Source organism: Bemisia tabaci, chromosome 5 (assembly GCF_918797505.1).
Source record: "Bemisia tabaci chromosome 5, PGI_BMITA_v3".
NCBI lineage: Eukaryota > Metazoa > Arthropoda > Insecta > Hemiptera > Aleyrodidae > Bemisia > Bemisia tabaci.
The window spans coordinates 8920441-8947648 of NC_092797.1; the positions used below are offsets into that span (position 1 = coordinate 8920441).

Consider the following 27208-nt stretch of genomic DNA (forward strand, 5'->3'; position numbering starts at 1 on the left):
GTTCTAAGCTCATGTAAAAATCAGAAAATTTCGGACAAAAGTTGAACATGTACCAAGGAATTCCGCGCCGTATGAACATTCAGAATATGCACAATTTCTGCCAATAAAAAAAATAATAATATGAATGATAAATATAATAAAAATATAACAATAATATATATAAAAAGCTATTTTTTTTTTAGAATTGATTTATATTTTTCTTTGAATTTTCATTCAAGTTTTACTCAAAAATGACTGGGATTAAGCATACCAAGTTTTTGAAAACAATACCAAGACAGGCTTCCATCCCTGGATGTTATCCCGTAAGTGGCTGATAACCTCATACACCTACGAAGAAATTTCGAAAGGCATGCGTTGCTGCAAAAATTGTATCACCACTGATATAAATTATCGAACCTTCTCCTTCCACCGACTTTCACTTATTCCTGCTTAAAGGAAGGTTTATCGCTTAAGGAAAAAGAAACTATTATAATCGTCATTTCATATATTACAAACATTTATTTACGCGTATGATGCGCGTTGTGGCATTTTTATAGATACAGTATTTACAAAGATCTAATTACAATGTTGATGGATTGAAATTAAGATTATGAGGCTCAATGATATCTTTTAACATAAAAAATAGCCTATTTTTCCTTACATTTCAAATACTTACATGCAGGGCCCTTAAAACAGAAAATGAAAGGGCAAAAAACGATCAGCGCAATGAAAAATCTCGACGGCATAGACCCATCGCCCATCTCCCAATTTTTTTTTATATAGGATAATGGGAGAGGAAATCCTGAGAGTTCTTTTCCCAAAATGTTTCGTTTGGTTGAATAATCACTTAGCTGATTATTTCTAAAGTTTTATCGGGAAGAGAAAGAAAAAAAGTATCATTTGTTTCTGCCGTTTTAGCGGCTCTGGTGCTTGCACTAGAGCTGCTATTCCGGACGGTCCCAGCTGGGGAGTATCAATGCAGCATGTTACATTGTAGAGACCGCGCGTTGGTTGATGGGAATCGGCGCCATTTTCGGCTATGTTCCTTGTCATGACTTTATTTTATTGCATACTGTTTTATTGTTAGTCAATGCTATGTTGTGTATTGTATTTTTGGAATCATGGTGATACAGTCAACAATTCAAAACTTGTTTGTGCTTTTATCTCGTGATGGAAAAAATGTACTTTACGTTCAAAATTTGAAAATTTGAATTTTAAAGTTTTCGCGGTTAAGGAAGCTTTAACCACTGGGTTGGAGCTTCCTAGTCATTTACTCGATATCAGCTGATAGCAAACAAAGGTTACCAGGGAAACCGTAAACGTCTAACAACTATCGTGGCCATTGGGGCGATTATTGAAATGATATCGACTGTATGTCGCCGCTTACGACAGGACATAGCCCTATCTTAACTGTGTAATATATCGCAATTCGATATTGTTTTGATTTTTAAAAGGAGCAATTCATTCATACAGTTCCGATTAGTTTTGGCGAACGGGCCCTTAACCTACGGCACTCGGCTCATGGGAATTTTTTAACTCTAAATTTTTTAACCTAACTCTTCCATTCCGGGAACATATTTATTGAAAACGGCGACTTTTTCAACAGTCCTATTTTTATCTACAACATCTAAGTGGCCCTTCATAATCATTTAATTTTGGCCCCTGGCCAGAAAAAGGTTCGGAAATTGCAGTGATTTTGCCGAAAATGCTGAAGTAAGTAAATTTGGGCATTTTTTTTCCTTCTTCAAACTCTGTGGAGAAGCACTTCTCCTCCAGTACATCTATTTTTTTACTTATCTCTCGCAAGGTACATTTACAGAAGGTGTGTTCCAGTATTAACAGTTCAGATTCGTTGTTTTTTTATTATAACGCTTATTTCGGAAAGCAATTATTACATTGTTCAATTCTACTGACTTTCAACACTCGATTATACTCCCGGCAAATTCTGCAGCAGCGTTTCAAATGTTGACTCTAATGCTTCCAACAGCCATCCGATGTCTAAGGGTTTATTCCTAGATTTAGGGATTTTCCGGAATTTCCAGGGATTTAGGGATTTTTCAGGAAATCTAGGGATTTTTTTTGATGAGGTAAAGTTACCAAAAATCAACTTTTTAACCTCAATTATAGCTTCGACAATCGAAAACATTTTTTCATCTATTCATCTATATTTTGTAGGCCTTTTTGGCAACACTATTTTCCCCTCAAATAAGCCGGAAATTAAAACGATTGTGTCCTTCGATGTACTTGACATTCAACTGCATTCAACCTGTTAATAATAAGAAATCAACTAATATTCTTTCATTTTATTGGTCTGGATTAGCACTGCTTTCAGAGAGCGCCAAAATTCAAACGAGCCAATCAGATTTAAATATTGCAAATCGCTACATCGAATGACATCATGATTCTTCATAAAAAAATGGCGCTTTTTGCAAAATCTAGGGATTTTTTAAGTATATTTGAGCAAATCTGGGGATTTAGGGATTTTTAGCGAAATCTAGGCATTTTTTTTCTTCCCCGCTAGGGATTTAATATCGGAAGACTGGCTTCCAGTATCGCAGCGTTGATCGTCGCTGATGTCGAAATGGAACCTAATGCCGGACATACTGTAACACCTCCATTCCTCAATTCCGGTGAGGAATACGTCTCTACCCTTAACTCAATATAAATATACAAATTGATAAGTGAGTGCTTTAGTCTCCTGAAAACAGAATTGCGAAACTTAAAATTGGAGAAAAATGATGAGTAAATGAAAAAATGGAACCAATTGATGGAAAAGTCGCATGCCATTCTGACACAAAATATGGCGTCTATCGAATCACCTTAACTAAATAAAATAACCAAATTTTCAACTCTCAAACTATCAACTATCAACTATCAAAATTTCCAACAATGACAAAAATGATTGTAATATACCTATAATGTAATGAAATATACACGCTCTAATCATTTAATTTGTATTACCTTTATGTTATGTACCTACATGTTATACTATTTTTATAATAAATTTTGCCAACATGCTTTTCAATTCAGTCTACAACATTTCATTCCGACGTGGCAATAATGATTTATAATGCCCCTAAACATTAAAATGAATTACAATAGTAATGCCGCATTATAATGTCGTATTATACATCGCAACGATTCATGTCCTACTGATTATTGATTATTGTAAGATGAATTCTGTTTTCTCTGATTGTATGTTTCATACGTGCGAAGCAAGTACGGGTCACTAGAAACGTGGTTCGTACGGGTGGCTGATGAAATTGATCTTCGAATACCTTTTGATGAGCTAGGGAAATGGAACCATCTGCATCTCATGGACAATAAATAGTTGCCGTAATTAAGGTCATCCCGTGATTAAGGTGCCGTGATTTAAGTCATAAATTCTTCATCTAATTCTTGATTCATCTCCAAAATGTCTGCTAAAGCTTTCATGCGCTTCTCCTTGTATGCATGAATGAGCAAATTGGGTATCGAACAAGCGGACACTTTTTGAAAATTTAGATGATTCTGGACAATATCGTACAGAAGTCCACGAGCTGCAGATAGAACCATTACCTCTAGCTCATCAAAAGTTATTCGAAGATCATTCAACAACCTCTTTGACAAGTTGCAAAAACTTTTCGTTAACAATAGTGTCACACGGTACTAGGAATATTTACTATTTAACGAACCTTATATTTCCCTGACTCAGTCCTAAATTATAGAAGTATGCGTTACTTTTCCAGCAATCCAAAAAAACAATTATACAAAAAACCAATACCTACACTTTCAGATATAAAAATGCAAATTTTTTGCAGCCTCGCTAAACGACTTATCAACCAGAGATTTTTTAGGAAGCGGACCTCCAAAGAGCTTTCAAAATTAAAAGTATACAACAAGTGATAATGCCATGTATTCGCCATATCAAAGCCCAATACACATTTATACACCGGCTACGTAAATCTGCTAAGTTACAAAACATGAATCGACAGTTGTCGGATTGTACATCAATGACAAAATGTGTCTAGGCCCTCATTCTTGACTACAACTACTGCCCCCAGAGCCGCTCTCCGACGCCAATGCGTTGGAGCTTCCTGCTTGTTTTCTCTCTCGTTGGTAAATTTCGTACCGATTAACCACAAAGCAGGAGGTCAGCTCAAAGTGCACTCAGATACTCATGCATTTTGATCTTTGTGGTGTTAAAATAGATCCTTAATGTTAAAACATCGCGGGACAAGGCGCGGCGCTCTCGGGTAGTCCGCCAGAACGCGAATGGACGGCTTTCAGAGCTCCTTCAATTAGGTGCTTATGCAATTTGATCGCCGGGGAGTTAAAATAGTTGCTCCTAGCAAACTGCAGGAGTCGCCGTGTGGTACTCTCTATCATTGGCTTGCTGACGAGTGATGAATCAGTGTATTCACTAGAAGTGCCCACATTCGTTCGAGACTAAAAAACTATAAATCTTTTATAGACTTTATTACTGTAAGTACCTGCCATTTTTATTTAAAAAATCATTCCAAGGAACCAAGAAAAAAACAAAAAAACCAGACAATAAGAAAAAACGATGAGAAAAATGGGAAAATCACTCTTTTAAAATGAAGCTATTCTTTTGTATTCTGGACGGTTGAGGGGTCTTTAACGCGAAAAAACTGCGCACTCTTATTATCTAGATTGCTGCTTTTTCAGATGAATTTTTAATTTAACTGTTGATGCAATTCATGTGTCAATAGTTGATCGCGCATTGTCCTACAGTTTGTATCAATGCAATTTTGATTTTTGAGTGAATGGTCGGACGTAACGATTATAAAATGCCAGTGCTGCGACCGAACCGAGACAAGCACCAATCCAGTAGACTACAAAATGTTCAATCGTGGTATTTCCCTCGCAGCCGTATTTCAGCGCTGTTGCTAAAACTGGGTTGAAGTATCCCCCGGAGTAATTGAAGGCTGAAATTAAAATGAAAAAGAAATATGTAAGTGAAGATACTTAAAACAGGGTTGAAGTGCATATCAGCGGAGTATTTATGTAAAAAAAAATCACTATCTCGATTGTTAGAAATCGTGGAGGTCGGCCCCAAAGCACAAACTATGACCAAAATGGGAATATAGGAGGCAGAGAGCTTATGAAAACATCATATTTTTAATTTTGTTTTCATATTTTATAATTTTCAATCTAGAAATGTTGAAATTGCCTCATATTCAGAGTGCAGGAAGCCCGTCATTTATTATTGTTTCCAATTATAAGCCTTGCTATAAATTCCAATACACTAACCTGCGACAACAAGCGATGTTCCGAAAAAGGCATCGATATAATTTGAAAATTTCGGTTCCAAATCCCCCAATATTCTCGAGAACAGCCTGCATAAACAAGTTGCACCAGCCTCAACCAGGGCTCCTAGGATCATATGTACCTGTAAATAGCAGACACGTCTTGGTAAAAACATAAATTGGTCACCTTTCCGGTAATACTTACATCTGAAGCAGTAGCAATTCTTGTAAGCTAGCATCACTGTTGTTCATCCATGCATATGTGTGTGAAACATTATGTTCGATTTTTTTTAGCGCATTTATATGGAAAAAATTTAATGCTGCCAACTTTTTAAATCGTCACTGACGTGAAGCAAAGGCGCAGAGGCAATGATATTGATTATGAAACACCAAACCACGAATTACCATCGCGGATTTTCAAAAATTTCCGCTCATAATTTATTTCTGGAAGAAAATACAGTTCAACATTTCTACGCAAAATTTCTAGAGAATATTGTAGAAAAGAAAGATAAAAATCAACAGATTTTGTGCAAAAGAGATAATCAGCCCTCTGAAGACTAGACATTTCGAATGTAGATAACTGGAATACATGATTTGACACTGCCACCATCTATTATGTCATCTTGCAGCCAGAAGGAGAGATGGTAAGACTCAGTGTCACCAGTGTGTTTAAATTGGATCGCACTTTGCAAAAAGGAACCAAGAGCATTCCAATGTTGCCAGGATTGTGCAACTTACATTTTTTGCAATAATGCACTGAAAGCACGCAAAAAAATAATTTTACGAAGGTAATGGGCCTGTTGCAAACTTTTGCTAGAGCAGAATGAAGAGTTGTTTCCTATAGATAATGCCTCAAAAATCACGATGAGCGCATCGGCAAAGTCTGAAATGCACTAATAAATTCACAATCTGCGTAAGAAATTTGCGTTATTTTGAGCTTCCCGCTTCAAAAACGATACTACTGCACAGGTGAATATTTTGTTAGAGGAGTCGCTCCATCGTCGGCAATATTCATCATGGCCGACGCTTGCGCAGTTCCTCGCGTAATTCGAGGAGAGTTCAAGGTCAATTAAGGCGGGCGAGGAAAATATGAACGTAAACACGCCGATTGTTATATGGTTTAATCCTGTTCAGGTGTTATCTCGTCCCATCACACGTGTTTTGGCGGACTGGCGTTGGCCATGATGAGTATTGTCGCCAATGGAACGACTCCTCTAACAAAATGTTCTCCTGTACCGTAGTATCGTTTTCGAAGCGGGAAGCTCAAAAAACCGCAAATTTCTTACGCAGATTGTGAAGTTATGAGTGCGTTTCAGACTTTGCCGATGCGCTCATCGTGATTTTTGAGGCATTATCTACAGGAAACAACTCTTAGTTTTGCTCTAGCAAAAGTTTGCAACAGGCCCATTTTCGTCTTGAATTTATGATTTATGGAGAGTAAAGATAAATCTTGTTTAGATGATCAGTTTATATTTGCATGGTAAAAAAAGTTGCACAATCTTAGCAACATTGGAATGCTCTTGGTTCCTTTTTGCAGAATGCAATCCAATTCTGATAGTCACAGCACACTATTTCTTTGCCGGCCTGTTTCAGTCATCACATGCGATCCGGAGTTTCACAAAATATACAAAAACTTGGATAAGTATAATTCAACATCGAAACATTCTGGAAAGAGAAAGCTCTGAATCCAATCTCAGCATGGTATAAGTACAGTTGATTTTCTTAAACTTTCCTTGAAATTTATGGTAGAGTTTCATGTGATAATATTTGACAAGTTTAAGGAAGAGTATTTCCCATGAAATGCCTGCACGTTTGCTTTTTTTAAAGTACTACTGATGACAGTTCGAACTTAAATGTTGCATAGGAGTTTGAAACACCGTATCTCACCTGTAAATCTGCCGTGCAAGCTGCGTTAGCTCTTCCTTTATGAACTGATGCAATTTCCAAACTCCATAAGTAATTGATATACCTAAGATCAATATTCAAATTAGATGAAAGTATGATTTCAATATTTACTAACTTTTCTTTACACGGCTAAATATGAGATGAAAGGAAAGATTTTAAAAAGTTGAGTTTATTTCACGAGAGAAACAAAAGGAGACTCCCTACCTACTCATCAGTGGGTTGAGGTATTTCTTCTCTTCTTTGCTCCTCTCTTTTCTTTTCTTCTTTTCTCTATCTGGTCTTTTTCTCAGTGAGGAAACAGACAAAGAGTACTTCCCTCCAAATTAAGGTCCATAGCTCCTCTCCAAGGAAGTTCCAAGAATTGTGAAACATGAGAAGAGCGAGACCAAAATATTAAAAACACCAAAAAGTCGGGACGTATATCGGCCGGGGCCGGCGCAGGGCTGGCGCGCGCAGCGTAAAAGCATAGTGGCGCCTTACAAGACCGCATGATACTTCTTGCATTGCGCGTATACAGCACGGTGCGCGCAGGGCATACTAGCGCCTTACAATTCTGCAAGATACTGTATGCATTGCGCGTACACCACGGTGCGCGCTCAAGTCGTTGAGAAGTCGTATTTCCTTGGCGTTGAACCTATACTTACTTTGATCAGGAGCGTTGAAAAAATATCAATTCTCAATCTCAATTCAATCAAAGTTACAGGGTTGTCTTAAGACTCTTAGGTCATCCTGTACAAAAAAATTGCTTCTTACAAAACGGATAAACAATATCCTAACGGCATGTCAGCTCGCCTTCAATTTCAGTGAAGGCAACACGGGCTCCTACGTGATTGAATAAGTAGTTGTATCATCACGAAATGTCTCGTTCACTCCAGACATACACAAATAAGAGCTTTTTACCAAACGGAAAGAGGTTATTGTAACGTGATGTCAGTCCGCCTTCAATTTTTAGTGTAGGCAACACTAACTCCCGTGTGGCTGAGTAGTAATATCATCCTCCATAGTCCATATTATAGTCAAACAGCCTCTGTCGGAGAATTCGTTGTGAGCGTTTTTAGAGCCCAGACAAAATAAGTTTACACTCTTTTAGACTGAGAGAGTGGACTTGATTCTTGCATTTACTTTCAATGCCAAACTGACGTCAGATGAGGATCTGCCGCAGTCAGCTAAAAGTGAGCTAAACTTATTTGACGTAGACTCTAATCATATAGAGAAAACAAAGGATGTGGTCACGTCTTGAAGTTTGTTTACCTTGTGAATTAGGTCGGTATACAATATGGCGTCAATATTCTAGCTTAATCCGAAATCTAAGTATGAAAAACAGACCAAAGCGCCTTTTTTCCCCTTTTTTTTCTCAGGTCGTCTCAACATATAATTTAAAACACATCATGTGGAATGACTTTTTCTCCATAAACGACACCATTTTCAAGAAGATCGGTGATAAAAACTGTCCGTACCGACCTCCGTCATCGACAAAATCCAAGATGTCTAAAATGCGACCGCCTTCTTTTTTTCTGTATGTACTCTAACCACTGCACTGGGGAAAAAAACCTCCGTTCATGAAAGCCGTAGCTACGAACTATATAGACATACCGTCCGCGTTCCGGCCTCAGAGGCTGAAAGTTCCGGGCGTAGCACCTGGAGCAGGAGGAACTCCGGCTTCAGCATCCGGAACTTTCGGCCTCTGAGCCCGGAGCGCACGGTATGTCCATACAGCCGGTAACGGTTTTTTTTTTCATTGATTTACGCGCAGGATTTTCAGTATCCTATTCTATTTTAAGGAAGTTTTCACCTGAAAATGGCGAGTCCGCCGCCAATCTCAGCCCAGCAAATGAGCAGGGCCACCCGGAGATCGGTGCGCCCTTCGATGACGTCTTCGAGATGAGTGTAGGGGCATGCTGTGGCTGATCCCCAGGAATATCCCCACCATATCGTCAAGGAGAACAAGTAGACTGCGTACGCTAAGATGCCATAGTTGTCCGCAACTGTATGAATCAAAGTGTAAAAATAAAGTGAGAGTGCGAAACTGCGCGCCTCGCTTTGCGAAACTCCGGATTTCCTCTCACATATTACCAATACTTTTTTTATAATTTTTCGAAACTATCTGATATTTAAGAGAATTTTGTGAGGTTTAGAATGGATTTTAGACTGAACCAAAGGGACAATTGCATTACATTTTACAATTAGGAACTATAATCTGCAAGCAAATGAAATTAGAACGAGGGCCTGGCCAACCTTTAAATCTAACCTAGATAAATTAAAAAGAACATAACAAATGTAAACTATTTGATACAAATTTGTTTATTGTATTTAACATTGTGATTGTTTTAAAAATTTAAATTTAAATTAAATATTTGAAACTGACTCATCCACACGAGTTTAACTCACGGGTGAATAAAGTTGATTGTAACTATTTTTGTACATTTTAAACTGAAGAAAATAGATAAATAAATAAATAAATTGAAAATCTATGGCTAAGTTTAGAATCAACTTAGGTACCATTAGGTTCCTTATGCACATAAGTTTTTTTTTTTTTTTTTTTACAGATGAACCGGAAATTATAGTTCCGAATTGCAAAATGCAATCCTATTCAAGCGAAACTCAGGGATGCCGCAGAAATCAGTACGGCCTAAATTGTTTTAATCGAATTTCCTTCAAAATTCGGCTGATCTAATTTTAATAAACTGACTCGGCTTTTATTGGAAAATTCGTCTTATTTCAAAAGAAAAACGGAGAAAAGAGATTCCCGATTTCTGGAACAGAGTTCCTAATTTTCCCGGAATTGTTCATGCCCTGAAAAATTCTTTATTTCCCAGTCGAGCCATTTTTTTAAAAAAATCCTCGTATAAAACTTACCCATTTGCTTAATACAATCCTAACTTGAGCTCACTTTAACTACACATTTACGACTGTAAAAATGACAGAGAAACCCTGAATAGGCCAGCCTGGAAGCTACTTCAATGTTCATACTTCATATTCCGTCGCGTTAATAAGGCGCAATGATACAAGTATCCGTACTCTCCGGAATGCGGGAGGTATCACGCCACAATTGAAGGCGTTTGCAAATCTGTCAAGTTTCGCTTTCGGGACAGTCAGTCGTGCCGCATCTAGTTCGGAGCACAAGATCGATGGAATAACGGATCTTAAGAGTTAATGCAACATTCCTGCACACATATCCTTCTTTCAAATTTTTATTTATAGCTTTTGTTCCCGTTGAGAATGAGCGTGATATTTGTGCGAAACATCCTGAATGTGTTTTCGCTCTATTCAAATTTTTCACACAAATTTCCATCAGAACATTTTAATTTGATTTGGAAACTGTTAGGCAAATTTAACTGAAAATTTTGGTGATTATCCTTTCGATTACACGCAAAACTTAGCGAAATTTTAGCAAGGAATCATTACAATCATATTTTTATTAAAGATGGAACTCTTTGAGTCCATTTTGCAACCCTGACATGGAGTTACGTTCCTTTGCTCGGGAAACGACGAATAATCGAATTTTTAATCAGAAGCGGATCCAGCAATTTGGCAAAACCGGGTTTTCTACATTTAAACCTATTTTAAATGATCGATTTTTGTCGGATCATCTGGCCTCTCCAAGAATCGATACAATTCCATAGGTTTAAATGGAGAGAGAACAATGTTGCCAATTTGCTGGATCCGCCAATGTCTTCAATTGGGACGGAAAGAACTGCGGATTTTGTTAGGAATTATTAGATGTTCATCCCCAGAGACAATTCACCCCTTCGCAAATGTCTTCCAATTACTTACCAAAAATTACTTACTAAATTACTTACCAATTGCTAACTCAAAGCAAGAAGCGCATAATTCAGCGGCCGCCACAAACTCTAGCAACACCGATCTCAGCAGAGTGTCTCGATTTAGAATCCGGTGAATGAATTTACGGATCCAGAAAGCTATCAGCGACGTAAGAAAAATATAACTGGTGGACACTGCGAGGCCAAACACACTGGCGGTCCCCATTTATATATTTCCGGTCTCTTATGTGCCTGGAAAATAGGATTGAAAAGTCTCATCAGTTTATTGTGGTGATCCTGATCTGGAGCAGTTGAAAGTTGGCAACAATGCTTTTCCTCCATTTGGATGTATGTAAAACATTCGATTCTTGGTGAGACATTTTGCCTCACCTAACATCGATATTTTCAATCGATTCAAATGGAGGAATAACACAGTTGTCCTAACTTGCAAAATCGCCACTGATCTGGAAGTAACACGAGTATTGAGTACCATTATAGGGAGAGTATCGATTAGGGATGGAAACATTTTCCCCCCTTTTTTCTAAAAAACAAGTATTTCTTCTTCTAAAAATATGCAGGTTCCTGAAAACCTCTATGACCTTCTCCTTCTTTGCTGCCAAGAAAGGCACGATTTAATGTCAGTGACTTCCGTTTTGCGCGGATGGCAACAGTCATCCCGAAATAAGGAGAGTGTGTAGATACAACGTGTTCCTAAAAGTGATCCCAATCTTCCACCGATCCTTGTTGCTAAGGAGCCCAGTATCAACTTGGTGAGTTTTCAATTTTCACGGTTGGCAGCACTGTTCCCCAGCAATGTATGTTGTTGTGATCGGGGAAATCCCACTTTGCACGGTTGGCATCGGTCAGCACTGATCGAGAAGGAAGCGATGATACAGCGTGTTCCGAAAACTGATCTAGAAGATCCTTGGATGCTTGCTGCCAAGAGAGGCACGCTTTAGTTACAGTGACTTCTCGATTTGCGCGGTTGGCAGCAGTCATTCGGAATAAAGGAGAGTGTGTAGATACAGAGTGTTCCTAAAGGTGAACTAGATTTTCCAGGGATCCTTGTTGCCCAGGAGCCCACTATGAAGTCGGTGAAGTCTCAATTTTCATGATTGGCAGCAGTCATCCCGAAAAAAGGAGAGTGTGTAGATACAGCGTGTTCCTAAAAGTGATCCCAATCTTCCACGGATCCTTGTTGCTAAGGAGCCCAGCATCAACGTGGTGAATTTTCAATTTTCACGGTTGGCAGCAGTCGTCCCCGTCGGAGGCGGAAAGCGCGGATACAGGGTGTTCCAAATAACCGACCTGCACGGCTCAATGATGCTTTGTTCGAATGGGGGCGGTAAGTTGTGATCGGGGAAATCCCAGTTTGCACGGTTGGCATCGGTCAGCACTGATCGAGAAGGAAGCGATGATACAGCGTGTTCCGAAAACTGATCTAGAAGATCCTTGGATGCTTGCTGCCAAGAGAGGCACGCTTTAGTTACAGTGACTTCTCGATTTGCGCGGTTGGCAGCAGTCATTCGGAATAAAGGAGAGTGTGTAGATACGGAGTGTTCCTAAAGGTGAACTAGATTTTCCAGGGATCCTTGTTGCTAAGAAGCCCATTACCAACTTGGTGAATTATCAATTTTCACGAGTGGCAGCAGTCGTCCCCGTCGGAGGCGGAAAGCGCGGATACAGGGTGTTCCAAATAACCGACCTGCACGGCTCATCGATGCTTTTTTCGAATGGGGGCGGCAGTTTGTAATCGGGGGATTCCCAGTTTGCACGGTTGGCATCGGTCAGCACTGATCGAGAAAGGAAGCGATGATACAGCGTGTTCCGAAAACTGATCTAGAAGATCCTTGGATGCTTGCTGCCAAGAGAGGCACGCTTTAGTTACAGTGACTTCTCGATTTGCGCGGTTGGCAGCGGTCATTCGGAATAAAGGAGAGTGTGTAGATACAGAGTGTTCCTAAAGGTGATCTCGATTTTCCAGAGATCCTTGTTGCCCTGGAGGCCACTATGAACGCGGTGAAGTCTCAATTTTCATGGTTGGCAGCAGTCATCGCGAAAATAGGAGAGTTTGTAGATACAGCGTGTTCCTAAAAGTGATCCCAATCTTCCACGGATCCTTGTTGCTAAGGAGCCCAGCATCAACGTGGTGAATTTTCAATTTTCACGGTTGGCAGCAGTCGTCCCCGTCGGAGGCGGAAAGCGCGGATACAGGGTGTTCCAAATAACCGACCTGCACGGCTCAATGATGCTTTGTTCGAATGGGGGCGGTAAGTTGTGATCGGGGAAATCCCACTTTGCACGGTTGGCATCGGTCAGCACTGATCGAGAAGGAAGCGATGATACAGCGTGATCCGAAAACTGATCTAGAAGATCCTTGGATACTTGCTGCCAAGAGCGGCACGCTTTAGTTACAGTGACTTCTCGATTTGCGCGGTTGGCAGCAGTCATTCGGAATAAAGGAGAGTGTGTAGATACAGAGTGTTCCTAAAGGTGAACTAGATTTTCCAGGGATCCTTGTTGCCCAGGAGCCCACTATGAAGTCGGTGAAGTCTCAATTTTCATGATTGGCAGCAGTCATCCCGAAAAAAGGAGAGTGTGTAGATACAGCGTGTTCCTAAAAGTGATCCCAATCTTCCGCGGATCCTTGTTGCTAAGAAGCCCAGTATCAACTTGGTGAATTATCAATTTTCACGAGTGGCAGCAGTCGTCCCCGTCGGAGGCGGAAAGCGCGGATACAGGGTGTTCCAACTAACCGTCCTGCACGGCTCATCGATGCTTTGTTCGAATGGGGGCGGCAGTTTGTGATCTGGGAATTCCCAATTTGCACGGTTGGCATCGGTCAGCTCTGATCGAGAAGGAAGCGATGATACACCGTGTCCCGAAAACTGATCTAGAAGATTCTTGGATGCTTGCTGCCAAGACAGGCACGCTTGAGTGACAGTGACTTCTCGATTTGCGCGGTTGGCAGCAGTCATTCGGAATAAAGGAGAGTGTGTAGATACAGAGTGTTCCTAAGATGAAGTAGACTTTCCAGGGATCCTTGTTGCCCAGGAGCCCACTATGAACGCGGTGAAGTCTCAACATTCATGGTTGGCAGCAGTCTTCGTGAAAAAAGGAGAGTGCGTAAATACAGCGTGTTCCTAAATGTGATCCCAATCTTCCGCGGATCCTTGTTGCTAAGTGGCCCAGTATCAACTTGGTGAATTTTCAGTTTTCACGAGTGGCAGCAGTCGTCCCCGTCGGAGGCGGAAAGCGCGGATACAGGGTGTTCCAAATAACCGACCTGCACGGCTCATCGATGCTTTGTTCGAATGGGGGCGGTAAGTTGTGATCAGGGAATTCCCACATTGCACGGTTGGCATCGGTCAGCACTGATCGAGAAAGGAAGCAATGATACAGCGTGTTCCGAAAACTGATCAAGAAGATTCTTGGATGCTTGCTGCCAAGACAAGCACGCTGTAGTTACAGTGACTTCTCGATTTGCGCGGTTGGCAGCAGTCATTCGGAATAAAGGAGAGTGTGTAGATACAGAGTGTTCCTAAAGGTGAACTAGATTTTCCAGGGATCCTTGTTGCCCAGGAGCCCACTATGAAGTCGGTGAAGTCTCAATTTTCATGATTGGCAGCAGTCATCCCGAAAAAAGGAGAGTGTGTAGATACAGCGTGTTCCTAAAAGTGATCCCAATCTTCCACGGATCCTTGTTGCTAAGGAGCCCAGCATCAACGTGGTGAATTTTCAATTTTCACGGTTGGCAGCAGTCGTCCCCGTCGGAGGCGGAAAGCGCGGATACAGGGTGTTCCAAATAACCGACCTGCACGGCTCATCGATGCTTTTTTCGAATGGGGGCGGCAGTTTGTAATCGGGGGATTCCCAGTTTGCACGGTTGGTATCGGTCAGCACTGATCGAGAAAGGAAGCGATGATACAGCGTGTTCCGAAAACTGATCTAGAAGATCCTTGGATGCTTGCTGCCAAGAGCGGCACGCTTTAGTTACAGTGACTTCTCGATTTGCGCGGTTGGCAGCGGTCATTCGGAATAAAGGAGAGTGTGTAGATACAGAGTGTTCCTAAAGGTGAACTAGATTTTCCAGGGATCCTTGTTGCCCAGGAGCCCACTATGAAGTCGGTGAAGTCTCAATTTTCATGATTGGCAGCAGTCATCCCGAAAAAGGGAGAGTGTGTAGATACAGCGTGTTCCTAAAAGTGATCCCAATCTTCCACGGATCCTTGTTGCTAAGGAGCCCAGCATCAACGTGGTGAATTTTCAATTTTCACGGTTGGCAGCAGTCGTCCCCGTCGGAGGCGGAAAGCGCGGATACAAGGTGTTCCAAATAACCGACCTGCACGGCTCAATGATGCTTTGTTCGAATGGGGGCGGTAAGTTGTGATCGGGGAAATCCCAGTTTGCACGGTTGGCATCGGTCAGCACTGATCGAGAAGGAAGCGATGATACAGCGTGTTCCGAAAACTGATCAAGATGATCCTTGGATGCTTGCTGCCAAGAGAGGCACGCTTTAGTTACAGTGACTTCTCGATTTGCGCGGTTGGCAGCGGTCATTCGCAATAAAGGAGAGTGTGTAGATACAGAGTGTTCCTAAAGGTGAACTAGATTTTCCAGGGATCCTTGTTGCCCAGGAGCCCACTATGAAGTCGGTGAAGTCTCAATTTTCATGATTTGCAGCAGTCATCCCGAAAAAAGGAGAGTGTGTAGATACAGCGTGTTCCTAAAAGTGATCCCAATCTTCCACGGATCCATGTTGCTAAGGAGCCCAGCATCAACGTGGTGAATTTTCAATTTTCACGGTTGGCAGCAGTCGTCCCCGTCGGAGGCGGAAAGCGCGGATACAGGGTGTTCCAAATAACCGACCTGCACGGCTCATCGATGCTTTTTTCGAATGGGGGCGGCAGTTTGTAATCGGGGAAATCCCACTTTGCACGGTTGGCATCGGTCAGCACTGATCGAGAAGGAAGCGATGATATAGCGTGTTCCGAAAACTGATCTGGAAGATCCTTGGATGCTTGCTGCCAAGAGAGGCACGCTTTAGTTACAGTGACTTCTCGATTTGCGCGGTTGGCAGCAGTCATTCGGAATAAAGGAGAGTGTGTAGATACAGAGTGTTCCTAAAGGTGAACTAGATTTTCCAGGGATCCTTGTTGCCCAGGAGCCCACTATGAAGTCGGTGAAGTCTCAATTTTCATGATTGGCAGCAGTCATCCCGAAAAAGGGAGAGTGTGTAGATACAGCGTGTTCCTAAAAGTGATCCCAATCTTCCACGGATCCTTGTTGCTAAGGAGCCCAGCATCAACGTGGTGAATTTTCAATTTTCACGGTTGGCAGCAGTCGTCCCCGTCGGAGGCGGAAAGCGCGGATACAAGGTGTTCCAAATAACCGACCTGCACGGCTCAATGATGCTTTGTTCGAATGGGGGCGGTAAGTTGTGATCGGGGAAATCCCAGTTTGCACGGTTGGCATCGGTCAGCACTGATCGAGAAGGAAGCGATGATACAGCGTGTTCCGAAAACTGATCAAGATGATCCTTGGATGCTTGCTGCCAAGAGAGGCACGCTTTAGTTACAGTGACTTCTCGATTTGCGCGGTTGGCAGCAGTCATTCGCAATAAAGGAGAGTGTGTAGATACAGAGTGTTCCTAAAGGTGAACTAGATTTTCCAGGGATCCTTGTTGCCCAGGAGCCCACTATGAAGTCGGTGAAGTCTCAATTTTCATGATTTGCAGCAGTCATCCCGAAAAAAGGAGAGTGTGTAGATACAGCGTGTTCCTAAAAGTGATCCCAATCTTCCACGGATCCATGTTGCTAAGGAGCCCAGCATCAACGTGGTGAATTTTCAATTTTCACGGTTGGCAGCAGTCGTCCCCGTCGGAGGCGGAAAGCGCGGATACAGGGTGTTCCAAATAACCGACCTGCACGGCTCATCGATGCTTTTTTCGAATGGGGGCGGCAGTTTGTAATCGGGGGATTCCCAGTTTGCACGGTTGGTATCGGTCAGCACTGATCGAGAAAGGAAGCGATGATACAGCGTGTTCCGAAAACTGATCTAGAAGATCCTTGGATGCTTGCTGCCAAGAGCGGCACGCTTTAGTTACAGTGACTTCTCGATTTGCGCGGTTGGCAGCAGTCATTCGGAATAAAGGAGAGTGTGTAGATACAGAGTGTTCCTAAAGGTGAACTAGATTTTCCAGGGATCCTTGTTGCCCAGGAGCCCACTATGAAGTCGGTGAAGTCTCAATTTTCATGATTGGCAGCAGTCATCCCGAAAAAAGGAGAGTGTGTAGATACAGCGTGTTCCTTAAAGTGATCCCAATCTTCCACGGATCCTTGTTGCTAAGGAGCCCAGCATCAACGTGGTGAATTTTCAATTTTCACGGTTGGCAGCAGTCGTCCCCGTCGGAGGCGGAAAGCGCGGATACAAGGTGTTCCAAATAACCGACCTGCACGGCTCAATGATGCTTTGTTCAAATGGGGGCGGTAAGTTGTGATCGGGGAAATCCCACTTTGCACGGTTGGCATCGGTCAGCACTGATCGAGAAGGAAGCGATGATACAGCGTGTTCCGAAAACTGATCTAGAAGATCCTTGGATGCTTGCTGCCAAGAGAGGCACGCTTTAGTTACAGTGACTTCTCGATTTGCGCGGTTGGCAGCAGTCATTCGGAATAAAGGAGAGTGTGTAGATACAGAGTGTTCCTAAAGGTGAACTAGATTTTCCAGGGATCCTTGTTGCCCAGGAGCCCACTATGAAGTCGGTGAAGTCTCAATTTTCATGATTGGCAGCAGTCATCCCGAAAAAAGGAGAGTGTGTAGATACAGCGTGTTCCTAAAAGTGATCCCAATCTTCTACGGATCCTTGTTGCTAAGGAGCCCAGCATCAACGTGGTGAATTTTCAATTTTCACGATTGGCAGCAGTCGTCCACGCCGGAGGCGGAAAGCGCGGATACAGGGTGTTCCAAATAACCGACCTGCACGGCTCAATGATGCTTTGTTCGAATCGGGGCGGTAAGTTGTGATCGGGGAAATCCCACTTTGCACGGTTGGCATCGGTCAGCACTGATCGAGAAGGAAGCGATGATACAGCGTGTTCCGAAAACTGATCAAGATGATCCTTGGATGCTTGCTGCCAAGAGAGGCACGCTTTAGTTACAGTGACTTCTCGATTTGCGCGGTTGGCAGCAGTCATTCGGAATAAAGGAGAGTGTGTAGATACAGAGTGTTCCTAAAGGTGAACTAGATTTTCCAGGGATCCTTGTTGCCCAGGAGCCCACTATGAAGTCGGTGAAGTCTCAATTTTCATGATTTGCAGCAGTCATCCCGAAAAAAGGAGAGTGTGTAGATACAGCGTGTTCCTAAAAGTGATCCCAATCTTCCACGGATCCATGTTGCTAAGGAGCCCAGCATCAACGTGGTGAATTTTCAATTTTCACGGTTGGCAGCAGTCGTCCCCGTCGGAGGCGGAAAGCGCGGATACAAGGTGTTCCAAATAACCGACCTGCACGGCTCAATGATGCTTTGTTCGAATGGGGGCGGTAAGTTGTGATCGGGGAAATCCCACTTTGCACGGTTGGCATCGGTCAGCACTGATCGAGAAGGAAGCGATGATACAGCGTGTTCCGAAAACTGATCTAGAAGATCCTTGGATGCTTGCTGCCAAGAGATGCACGCTTTAGTTACAGTGACTTCTCGATTTGCGCGGTTGGCAGCAGTCATTCGGAATAAAGGAGAGTGTGTAGATACAGAGTGTTCCTAAAGGTGAACTAGATTTTCCAGGGATCCTTGTTGCCCAGGAGCCCACTATGAAGTCGGTGAAGTCTCAATTTTCATGGTTGGCAGCAGTCATCGCGAAAAAAGGAGAGTTTGTAGATACAGCGTGTTCCTAAAAGTGATCCCAATCTTCCACGGATCCTTGTTGCTAAGGAGCCCAGCATCAACGTGGTGAATTTTCAATTTTCACGGTTGGCAGCAGTCGTCCCCGTCGGAGGCGGAAAGCGCGGATACAGGGTGTTCCAAATAAGCGACCTATGGTGAACTAGATTTACACAGGGTGTCCCAAAAGTACCGGGACTGGTTCTGTAACTTCAAAACTAAGGTAGATACAGACATGATCTTGATCTCCTTTTAAAGATCAACTCAATACCTATCGATTAAGACCAAGATCAGCTCAATCGAATGAAAATTGACCGACTTATGACAGTTTGAAATCAGTGAGGAAAGTTTACCCCTACGGTTTTTAAGGAAGATTCTTCATCGCCGTGAATCGAAAAATCGGCATGTAAATAAGTGATGCTTATTGTGTTTTTTTATTTTTGAGGTGTCATGTATCAACATTTTGTACCGCCTTGTACCGCCAAACACAACAGGTGACAGTACGTATTATTGCAAAGTGCTGAAGGAGTTGAGAATGCACATCTCCCAGAAACGGCCGGACTTGAAAGCTTCGTCGATACTCCATCAAGACAGTGCGCGGCCTCACACATCAAACTTAACACGAGAATTTATGAGTAAAAATGTAGTTGAAACAATCCCTCATCCCCCTTATAGCCCTGACTTGGCTTCATGTGATTTTTGGATGTTTCCTACGCTTAAAAAAGGAGCTTCGCGGACGAAGATTCGAATCGAAGACCGAAATCCAGAATGCAGTTCAGAACTTTTTCAACGTCATCCCCATAGGCGGTTCTAGACATTCATGCTTGGGGGTGCCCAGAGGTGGAAAATGTCGGAGACCGGCCCCGAAGGGGACGGTCGCTCAGGGGAGGCCTAAGTTTCGGCCCTCAAGTTTTACCCCGTTCCTACCCTCCTTTCTCTTTCTCTCTCCTTCCTTTCTACTTAAATATCTATACATTTAATGTAAAAAATTTTTAGCAAAACTTTCCATCAAAACTACAGTCTTACCATAAAAAAACAGTAGATTCTTTGTAAAACACGGCTATCAACATTAATTCTGTTTAAAACATTTTCAATTAATTGCTGGGATTTTTTCTCAGTATGCGCGAATACAGAATCTTTAAACCCTGGTAAAAATTGGCGATAGGAGCTGCGTTTCAAAATACCATAGGGGTTCTTATAGACGGTTAAAGAGGGCTATTGAAAATCATATAGCTGGCTGTAGAAAGCTGAGCAACTCATATAGCCGAGCTATACGAAGCTATAACAAAGTATACAGTCGGGCTATAGTTCCTATCGCCGGGCTAAACACATTCTCGCCATTGGCTATAAAAGGCTATAAGAAATTGTGTAGAAATTCGTGTGCTTTGGAAATCATTAAGATTGATACGGAACTACCTTAATATTTACAAAACACACTATTTATATTTTCCTTTAAAACATATTTTTTTTTCATCAATTAAAATGAGATGGTCCATACAGAGTGTGCAAACATTTCAAAATCATGAGCTGAAAAACGCCGACTCCGCGAGATTAAATATTAGAGCCTAACACAAAGCGGAGCGGCGACGCATTGGTGCCTACAAACCTAACAGGGATACTTCACGCATTGCGCGGCGACGCACTGGCGCCTACAAACCTAACAGGGATACTTCACGCATCGCGCGGCGACGCACTGGCGCCTAATAACCTAACAGGGATACTTCACGCATTGCGCAATGCGTGAAGTATCCCTGTTAGGTTTGTAGGCGCCAATGCGCGTTTCGCGCTCTCTGCCCGCCCGCCGCGCCGCAGCGTGCCGAGGCGTCTGAAGCAACTATTTCACACCAGAGGTATTGCACAGTATCATACGAAACTGAAGGCGCTCTAATATATTAGGAATGGCAGGCATCCATCAAAAGTACGGAGCTTTCCTCGCAAAATAAATTAAGATACTACGGCGATAAAAGAGAGCGGTAGTTTAAAAACTAACTAAGTCTTAGTATCCGTATTTAGTAACGTTTAGCATAAACTTTATCGTCCGGCTGTTACTTAATCGCCATCGGCTATAAAAGGCTATAAGAAATTGTACAGCCGGCTACAGAAGCTATTGGAAATTTTACAGCCGGCCCTAGGTCAATGGTATTTTGGAACACAGATTTTACTGCCAATTTTTACCAGGGAAAGCAGTAATTTCACGGTTCCGATAACCGTACTTAATTTTTGCTTGGGGGTGCCCGGCACCCACTGGCACCCCCGTAGAACCGCCTATGGTCATCCCAGAGGAAGAATTCAGGAAAACAATGTTGGATAAGTGGCAAGAGCGCATGAAAAAGTGCATCTGGTTTGATGGACGGTACTTTGAAAAGCAAAAGGAAGTTATGGAAGATTCGGAGGAAAGCGGATTCGTATATTAACTTTTTGAATTCTGGTAAGGGAAAAACCGTAGGGGTAAACTTTCCTCACTGATTTCAAATTGCCATAACTCGGTCAATTTTTATCCGATTGAGCTGATCTTGGTTTTAATCGATAGGTATTGAGTTAATCTTTAAAATGAAACCAAGATCATGTCTGTATCTATTTTAGTTTCGAAGTTACAGAACCAGTCCCGGTACTTTTGGGACACCCTATGTATGTAGCTCTTAGGGCTCAAAAGGGCGACAACGTGAAAAACGAAAATCACTAGAAAAGTGCCGCTGCCAACCTATGCATTTGAAAGATTAATCAATAGGGCCGACAGCGCATTCATAGGTTGGCTGCCTTTTTGAGCCTTAAGAGCTACATGACCTGATCAAACCTTACATCCAAATTTTCGAGTTGTCCATACTCTCCCTATGGCGGGACTCTAGACACGAGGCTCAATATTATTTCAATGTATTGCGGAACGTAAATGTTAAAGCACGAGATTAGTCGTAATATAAAATTTGGGATAGAGACAGGTACAATGTGAATAAACGAAATTTAATTGATGCTCAGTTGATTCAGAAACGCGGATTCCTTAACCAGTTCCGGAACCAATCAGAAATTGATTCGCACTGTCTTCAATCATAGCCTAAAAGGACTCTAACTGAATGGACCACATTTTGCAATTAGGAACTACAATTCCTCGCTAAGTATAGAAACAACGCATGTACCATTTCATTCCCTATGCACATAAGTGATTTTGTGAATGAGCTAGTAACTGTAGTTCCTAATAAAATCCTGAAGCCCCTCGGTCCAAAGATATGTCAAAATCGGGAAAGCTTGTTCCGGATATGGTTCAAGTGGGGGAATTCGAAATGATCCGAGCAAAAAACAAAACCACAAGCAAGTAAAGGCGAGTCTTTTCTTTTATGAATTTCTGATCATGAATATCATGCAAAATGCGTTATTCTAATTAAATACGTATTTAATACGTTTTTTTCACTGTGCTACACTAGGGGTGGAAAAAGAGGGAAGGGGGATTCTTGGGCGGGGGTTGAAGGTGCAGAAAGGTTTAATGAAGTAGAAAAGTGTAGGTCAATTGCTGCTGTCAATCATTTATTTTGTGTCTGGTAAAGACTATCATCGAAATTTTTACGCATTTATCTACTTTTCTAACTCCGCGTTTAAGTCTCCAAAAATATGCACGCTCGTAAAAACGTGAATGCGTTGAATGATTGTACCGATTTCCGTGGTTAGGTACTCTAATTTGGCTGAATAGACGCAGATCGCTACAATCTCTAAAAATCCCTTCATTTTGTCGGGTATGCAATCCCGACAACAGGATGCTAAAATAATGTATCGAGATAGTAGCGGACTTCTAACCCGGGTCGAGGACAAGCCGTGAGGCACCCTTACTTCAGCTACTCGGCTGCCGAACATCGCAATTATTCTTGGCTCCTTCATCTTGTTGAATATGCAATTTGATTTGCGTGGAGTTAAAATATTTGCCCCAAGTCCAAGTGAACGTCCACGGCCACCGACCTTTTCGGGCAAGGAGGAGCAATCGGACGTATTTCTATGACACGGGACTATGTGCATTATGACGTGAGCCCTGCTATGCACATATTCTTATAGGTCTCAAGGCTCATGTCATGATGCACATAGTTCCGTTTGATAGAAATACGTCTAGGACTCTAAATTTTATTACCAAATGTTTACAATTCGATCAAACTCAGATGTTATCGATGACACTTGGAGCTTACTGGATTGGCCATTGGTGTGATTTCGGGTCATCGATGACTAATTCAGTTTGTCCGTTATTGACAGTGTACGAGGGCCTCACAAGTGTTCCCCCACAATGCATATTATTGCTGTAGTGGAGGCAGTCCGTTTCCATGTTCCTTCAACTATGCTGACCAACATAAGTCGTGGTCACTTATCAAGATTCTGGTTAAAATCTCAAGGTCACGCAGTTTAAAATCCAACAATGACGTCGCATTACACCATTTTCGTCAATTTTTGGTGGCCCACATAACAGTTTTTACATTGTGATATTGCATGCCCTGCTTGAGATAATCACTAAAATATTGATGGTGTGAATTCAGCTGCAGGAACTTACAATGGTCTCGAATGTTCCTTTGAGCATCATGACGTCAGATTTCACCCCCTTGCTAACCACCACACCTGGAGCTTATAAATACAAGTGCTGGCCATCGTGGTCAAGACCAATCCACACAGGTCAGTCATTGCGCAGCTTTTTTGAAATCCACTCCCCCGCCCGGCCCTAACTCGCAGCACTCATTGTGACGTACTATTGAGTGCACCCATAAGAAATACATTGTATGCACTCAATACTACGTCACTGCGCAGTAGAGTACCAAAATTCGTCCTCGGGAATGACTCACCTGTGTGGATTGGTCTTGATCGTGGTGGTCAGTTCCGTCTGGTGCGCTCTCGCGCGCGCTTCGTTTGCGGGGTTTTTTTTTTTTTTTTTTTTTTTTTTGTATGTCTTTTTTTCTATATTATTTTTTATTTCTATATTATTTTTCAATTGAATGTTTTGTGTACATGTATGTTATGTTTGCATTGTGTATGTTTACCAGTATGTTGTGTATGTTTACGTGTGGATGTTATATGTTGCTAATATGTGTTGTGGTTGTTGGTGAGGGTGGGGTGTGTTAGGGTGTGTTATTGTGTGTGGCCCGCTACTTTCTTTTTCTTCTTCTCTCTCTTTCGTTTCAATTCATTAGCGTGTCGCATGTTGCTTTGTATGTTTTTATTGATTGTTTTTTGCTTTATGTGTTTTGTGTTGTTTGTGTTTTATGGTGTTTGTGTTTTATGTTGTTTGTGTTTTATGTTGTTTGTGTTTTATGTTGTTTGTGTTTCATGTTGTTTTGTGTGGCGCGCTGCTCGTTTCGTCTGGTGTCTTCTCTTTCTTTTCGTGTCTTTTTCTCTGTAGTTTTAATTCATTTGCGTGTCGCATGTTGTTTTGATTGTTAATTCGGATTTTTTTTGTATTGTATTATTTCCTTTAGGTGAAGCATGTAATTAATTACTTTTCTTTTCGCAGGTTTATTTTATTTTGTAGTCTTTCTTTCCTTCTTGTCTTTTTGCCTCCTAACGCATTTTGGTGGTGGTTTTTTTGTTTATTTTCGCTTGCAAAACAACAAGGAGGAAAGAACGACGTAAGTTACAGTAAATTCGCGTTCTCAGTAAAGTCCCCATGCCCTCCCTTGCTTGAAAAGATCTCACTTCAGTAGTTTTTTTTTGCCCTCCCTTGCTTGAAGTGATCTCACTTCAGTAGTTTTGTTTTCAATTTTTTTTTTTTTCCCCCGATTAATTTTCTCTCTTTCTTTCGGCCCCCTCCCCTCCCAAACAGAGAGTGGGTCTAGGAATTTTAAATATTCTAACGCCCAGTTTTAGAACAGGGGGCGTACGATACCGTAGCTTTGGTTCGAAGGATGCAGTGGTGTTTCGGCACTTCGTTCAGTCGGCCGGCGGCCATCGCTTTCCGATGACGGCTGAATCCATAACCAGGACCCGGTATGGTGCAAGTTAGAGGGCGGTAAAAGAAACCCTCGGCCCTTCTGGCGAAAAAAAAAAAAAAAAGATGGTCCATTTGTATGGGTGGGAGGATACGTAAAACTCCTTCATTCCTCTCTGTTTCTTTTTCTTTTGTAGTTCGGCAGTGGATCAGTAGGCCTAAAGGGGAAGTTCAACCACTATAAAGAAAGGAACAACGCGCCACAGAACTTACCTCCTGAGAAATCATGTTTTTGCAATGGTCTTTCCCTGTTCAAAATTTTGAGTTAGCCATCACCAAAACAAAGATTCATTAAAGTCAACTGAGTCTCGGTGACGGTTAACTGATTATTTTGAAGAGGGTTTCTCTAAGGTGGTGTGGAAGGAGTTCTATCAAAGATAAACCAACAAATGGCATTCACTAAGTCGTGAAAACATTTTCTGAGATGCTATGTGACACGTATTTTCATTGAAGCGAACTAATAAGATGGAAAACCACTTTTTCTAGTTTCACATGCAGAATTTTCACGTGTAGAGCACGTAAGAGTAAAAAGCAATTTCAACTGGACGTTTAAATTAAAAGGAGCCATATCCATTCCGGCATGAGCCCTGAGATCCATAAGAATGCATCCATGGCAGGGTTCATGTCACAATGGATGTGGCTTCTGCGTCCAATTTCGGTTTAAGGAAGAGAAGTTTCATTCTACAGTGATACAGCGGGGAAAAAAACACATTGGACCTAGAGTCCAGACTCTTGAAAACATTGACAAGGAAAAATACTCTCGATTCAATCAGAATTAAGCTTACATCAAAAGGAAATCCGCTCAAATTAAGAGGCTTGGTTCTTGATTTAAGCAAAAATCCGATTGAATCAAGAGTATTTTTTTCTTGTCGATGTTTTCAAGAGTCTGGACTCTAGATCCAATGTGTTTTTTTTTTTTCCAGTGTATAGTTCGTTGCTCAGAGACGATCCATTGCGATATCACTGCCGTGCTAAGGGCGAAGGCCGTATGAACTTCGAGAGTTGCCAAATTTCCTTCGAAAAAATGTTTGTTTCTTAGGAAAGTTGTGAACATTTTTCCTTGAAATTTTCAGGAACTTTATGTTTATTACGAACAATATTATCTGATAAACTGGAAGAAAAATATTCATAAGTTTACCGGGGGATTCTTGTTTTATCAAAAGAATTTGGCAACGTCTGAAGGTTCAGATGGCGTTTTTCCTTATCACGGGAGAGCGGTGCACGACACCAAGTTTTCGACGTATCCGACAATATACTACGAGATGCCTCACAATGAGAGCCTCTGATAGAGCCTTTTCTGTCTAAGTCATTTTTGAATAGGTAGTATAAAAAACATCGACAAGAAAAAATACTCTTGATTCAATCGGATTTTTGCTTAAATCAAGAACCAAGCCTCTTAATTTGAGCGGATTTCCTTTTGATTTAAGCTTAAATCTGATTGAATCGAGAGTATTTTTTCTTGTCAATGTTTTCAAGAGTCTGGACTCTAGATCCAATGTGTTTTTTTTTTCAGTGTATCACTATAGAATGAAACTTTTCCTCCTTAAACCGAAATTGGACGCAGAAGCCACATCCATTGTGACATGAACCCTGTCATGCATGCATTCTTATGGATCTGAGGGCTCATCATGACAGACAAATTTTTTGGGCGAAAGCACAGAACCACGCATTTCACTTTGCGACGTCAAAAATCTCGTCACCATTTACTTTTTTAGAGAAGGCCTAATCATCGTTTTAGCTCCAAACATTTAAATTTTCCTCATTCTTTAAAAATACTCGTAATGCCTATACTTACCTATTGAATAAGTTCTATCAGTATTCTTCTGAGAAACTGAAATGTGAGCGGAAATTTTCCAACACAGCACTCGAAATCTGCGGTTTGGTAATTTCATCATTTATGTGTTCTTGATTTGTTTGTTGACATCTGAGGTTTGAGAGCTGTTAAATTGTCAAACACTGAATATCATTGCGATGCTCACTTAACCTTCGTGGGAAATAAAGTAAGCCACAAGTACATTTCCTTTAACTCACTTTTGCATTAGTTTTCCAAGAGACAATAATATCAAGTTGACTTACTTGAAAAATCAACGATGCTCGGAAGTGTTAATAAATTAATCACCAAGAACCACTACGTACAGACCGCGAGCGATCGTTTTATGTGACTGGGCGGCAAGTTGGAGGGACTTTCAAGTGTTTGGCATGATAAAAACACAATGTTCTATAAATAAAGTGTCTCACGAGATTCTCCGAGAAGCTACCTGACACAGCCAAAACTCCCATCATTACTTCTAGTTCTTTGCTACTCTTTGAAGTTTGTGATTTTTCTCTATCGATGTATACATGCGTGAAACTAAATTAATTTAAAAGCTACTAGATCACATCGCTATGATTTATTACTAAATTAAATATCTATTTTATTTGCAAGTAAGACAATTTTGAATTCCATTTTTTTCTAACAATAACTCATACAGTCTGTTGATGTACAGCTCAA

General features: G+C 41.6%; 1 protein-coding gene across 3 annotated transcripts; it reads right to left on the reverse strand.

Annotated features, from left to right (window-relative positions):
* Positions 1–478: 478 nt before the first annotated feature.
* Positions 479–26942, reverse strand: AQP (aquaporin). Of its 3 annotated transcripts, XM_019048356.2 has the most exons (7): positions 26794–26808; positions 26513–26655; positions 10934–11146; positions 8926–9118; positions 7116–7197; positions 5233–5371; positions 479–4907 (listed from the first exon to the last, which is right to left on the reverse strand). In XM_019048356.2, the coding sequence occupies exons 3-7, from the start codon at positions 11118–11120 to the stop codon at positions 4720–4722; spliced, it is 789 nt and encodes a 262-aa protein (XP_018903901.2). In that variant the 5' UTR covers positions 11121–11146; positions 26513–26655; positions 26794–26808; the 3' UTR covers positions 479–4719. The 3 variants fall into 3 exon arrangements, with proteins under 3 accessions (XP_018903901.2, XP_018903899.2, XP_018903900.2); XM_019048354.2 differs by lacking the exon at positions 26513–26655 and having other exon boundaries at positions 26794–26942; XM_019048355.2 differs by lacking the exon at positions 26794–26808 and having other exon boundaries at positions 26513–26780.
* Positions 26943–27208: the final 266 nt, after the last annotated feature.

Bases quoted from the DNA above. Each gene is read 5' to 3' on its own strand.
- AQP (XM_019048354.2), bottom strand. From the start codon at position 11,120: ATGGGGACCGCCAGTGTGTTTGGCCTCGCAGTGTCCACCAGTTATATT. The intron at 9,119-10,933 runs GTAAGTAATTTA...TGATTCATACAG, and splicing joins TTGCTTTGAGTTAGCAATTG to TTGCGGACAACTATGGCATC. The intron at 4,908-5,232 runs GTTAGTGTATTG...TTTTAATTTCAG, and splicing joins AACATCGCTTGTTGTCGCAG to CCTTCAATTACTCCGGGGGA.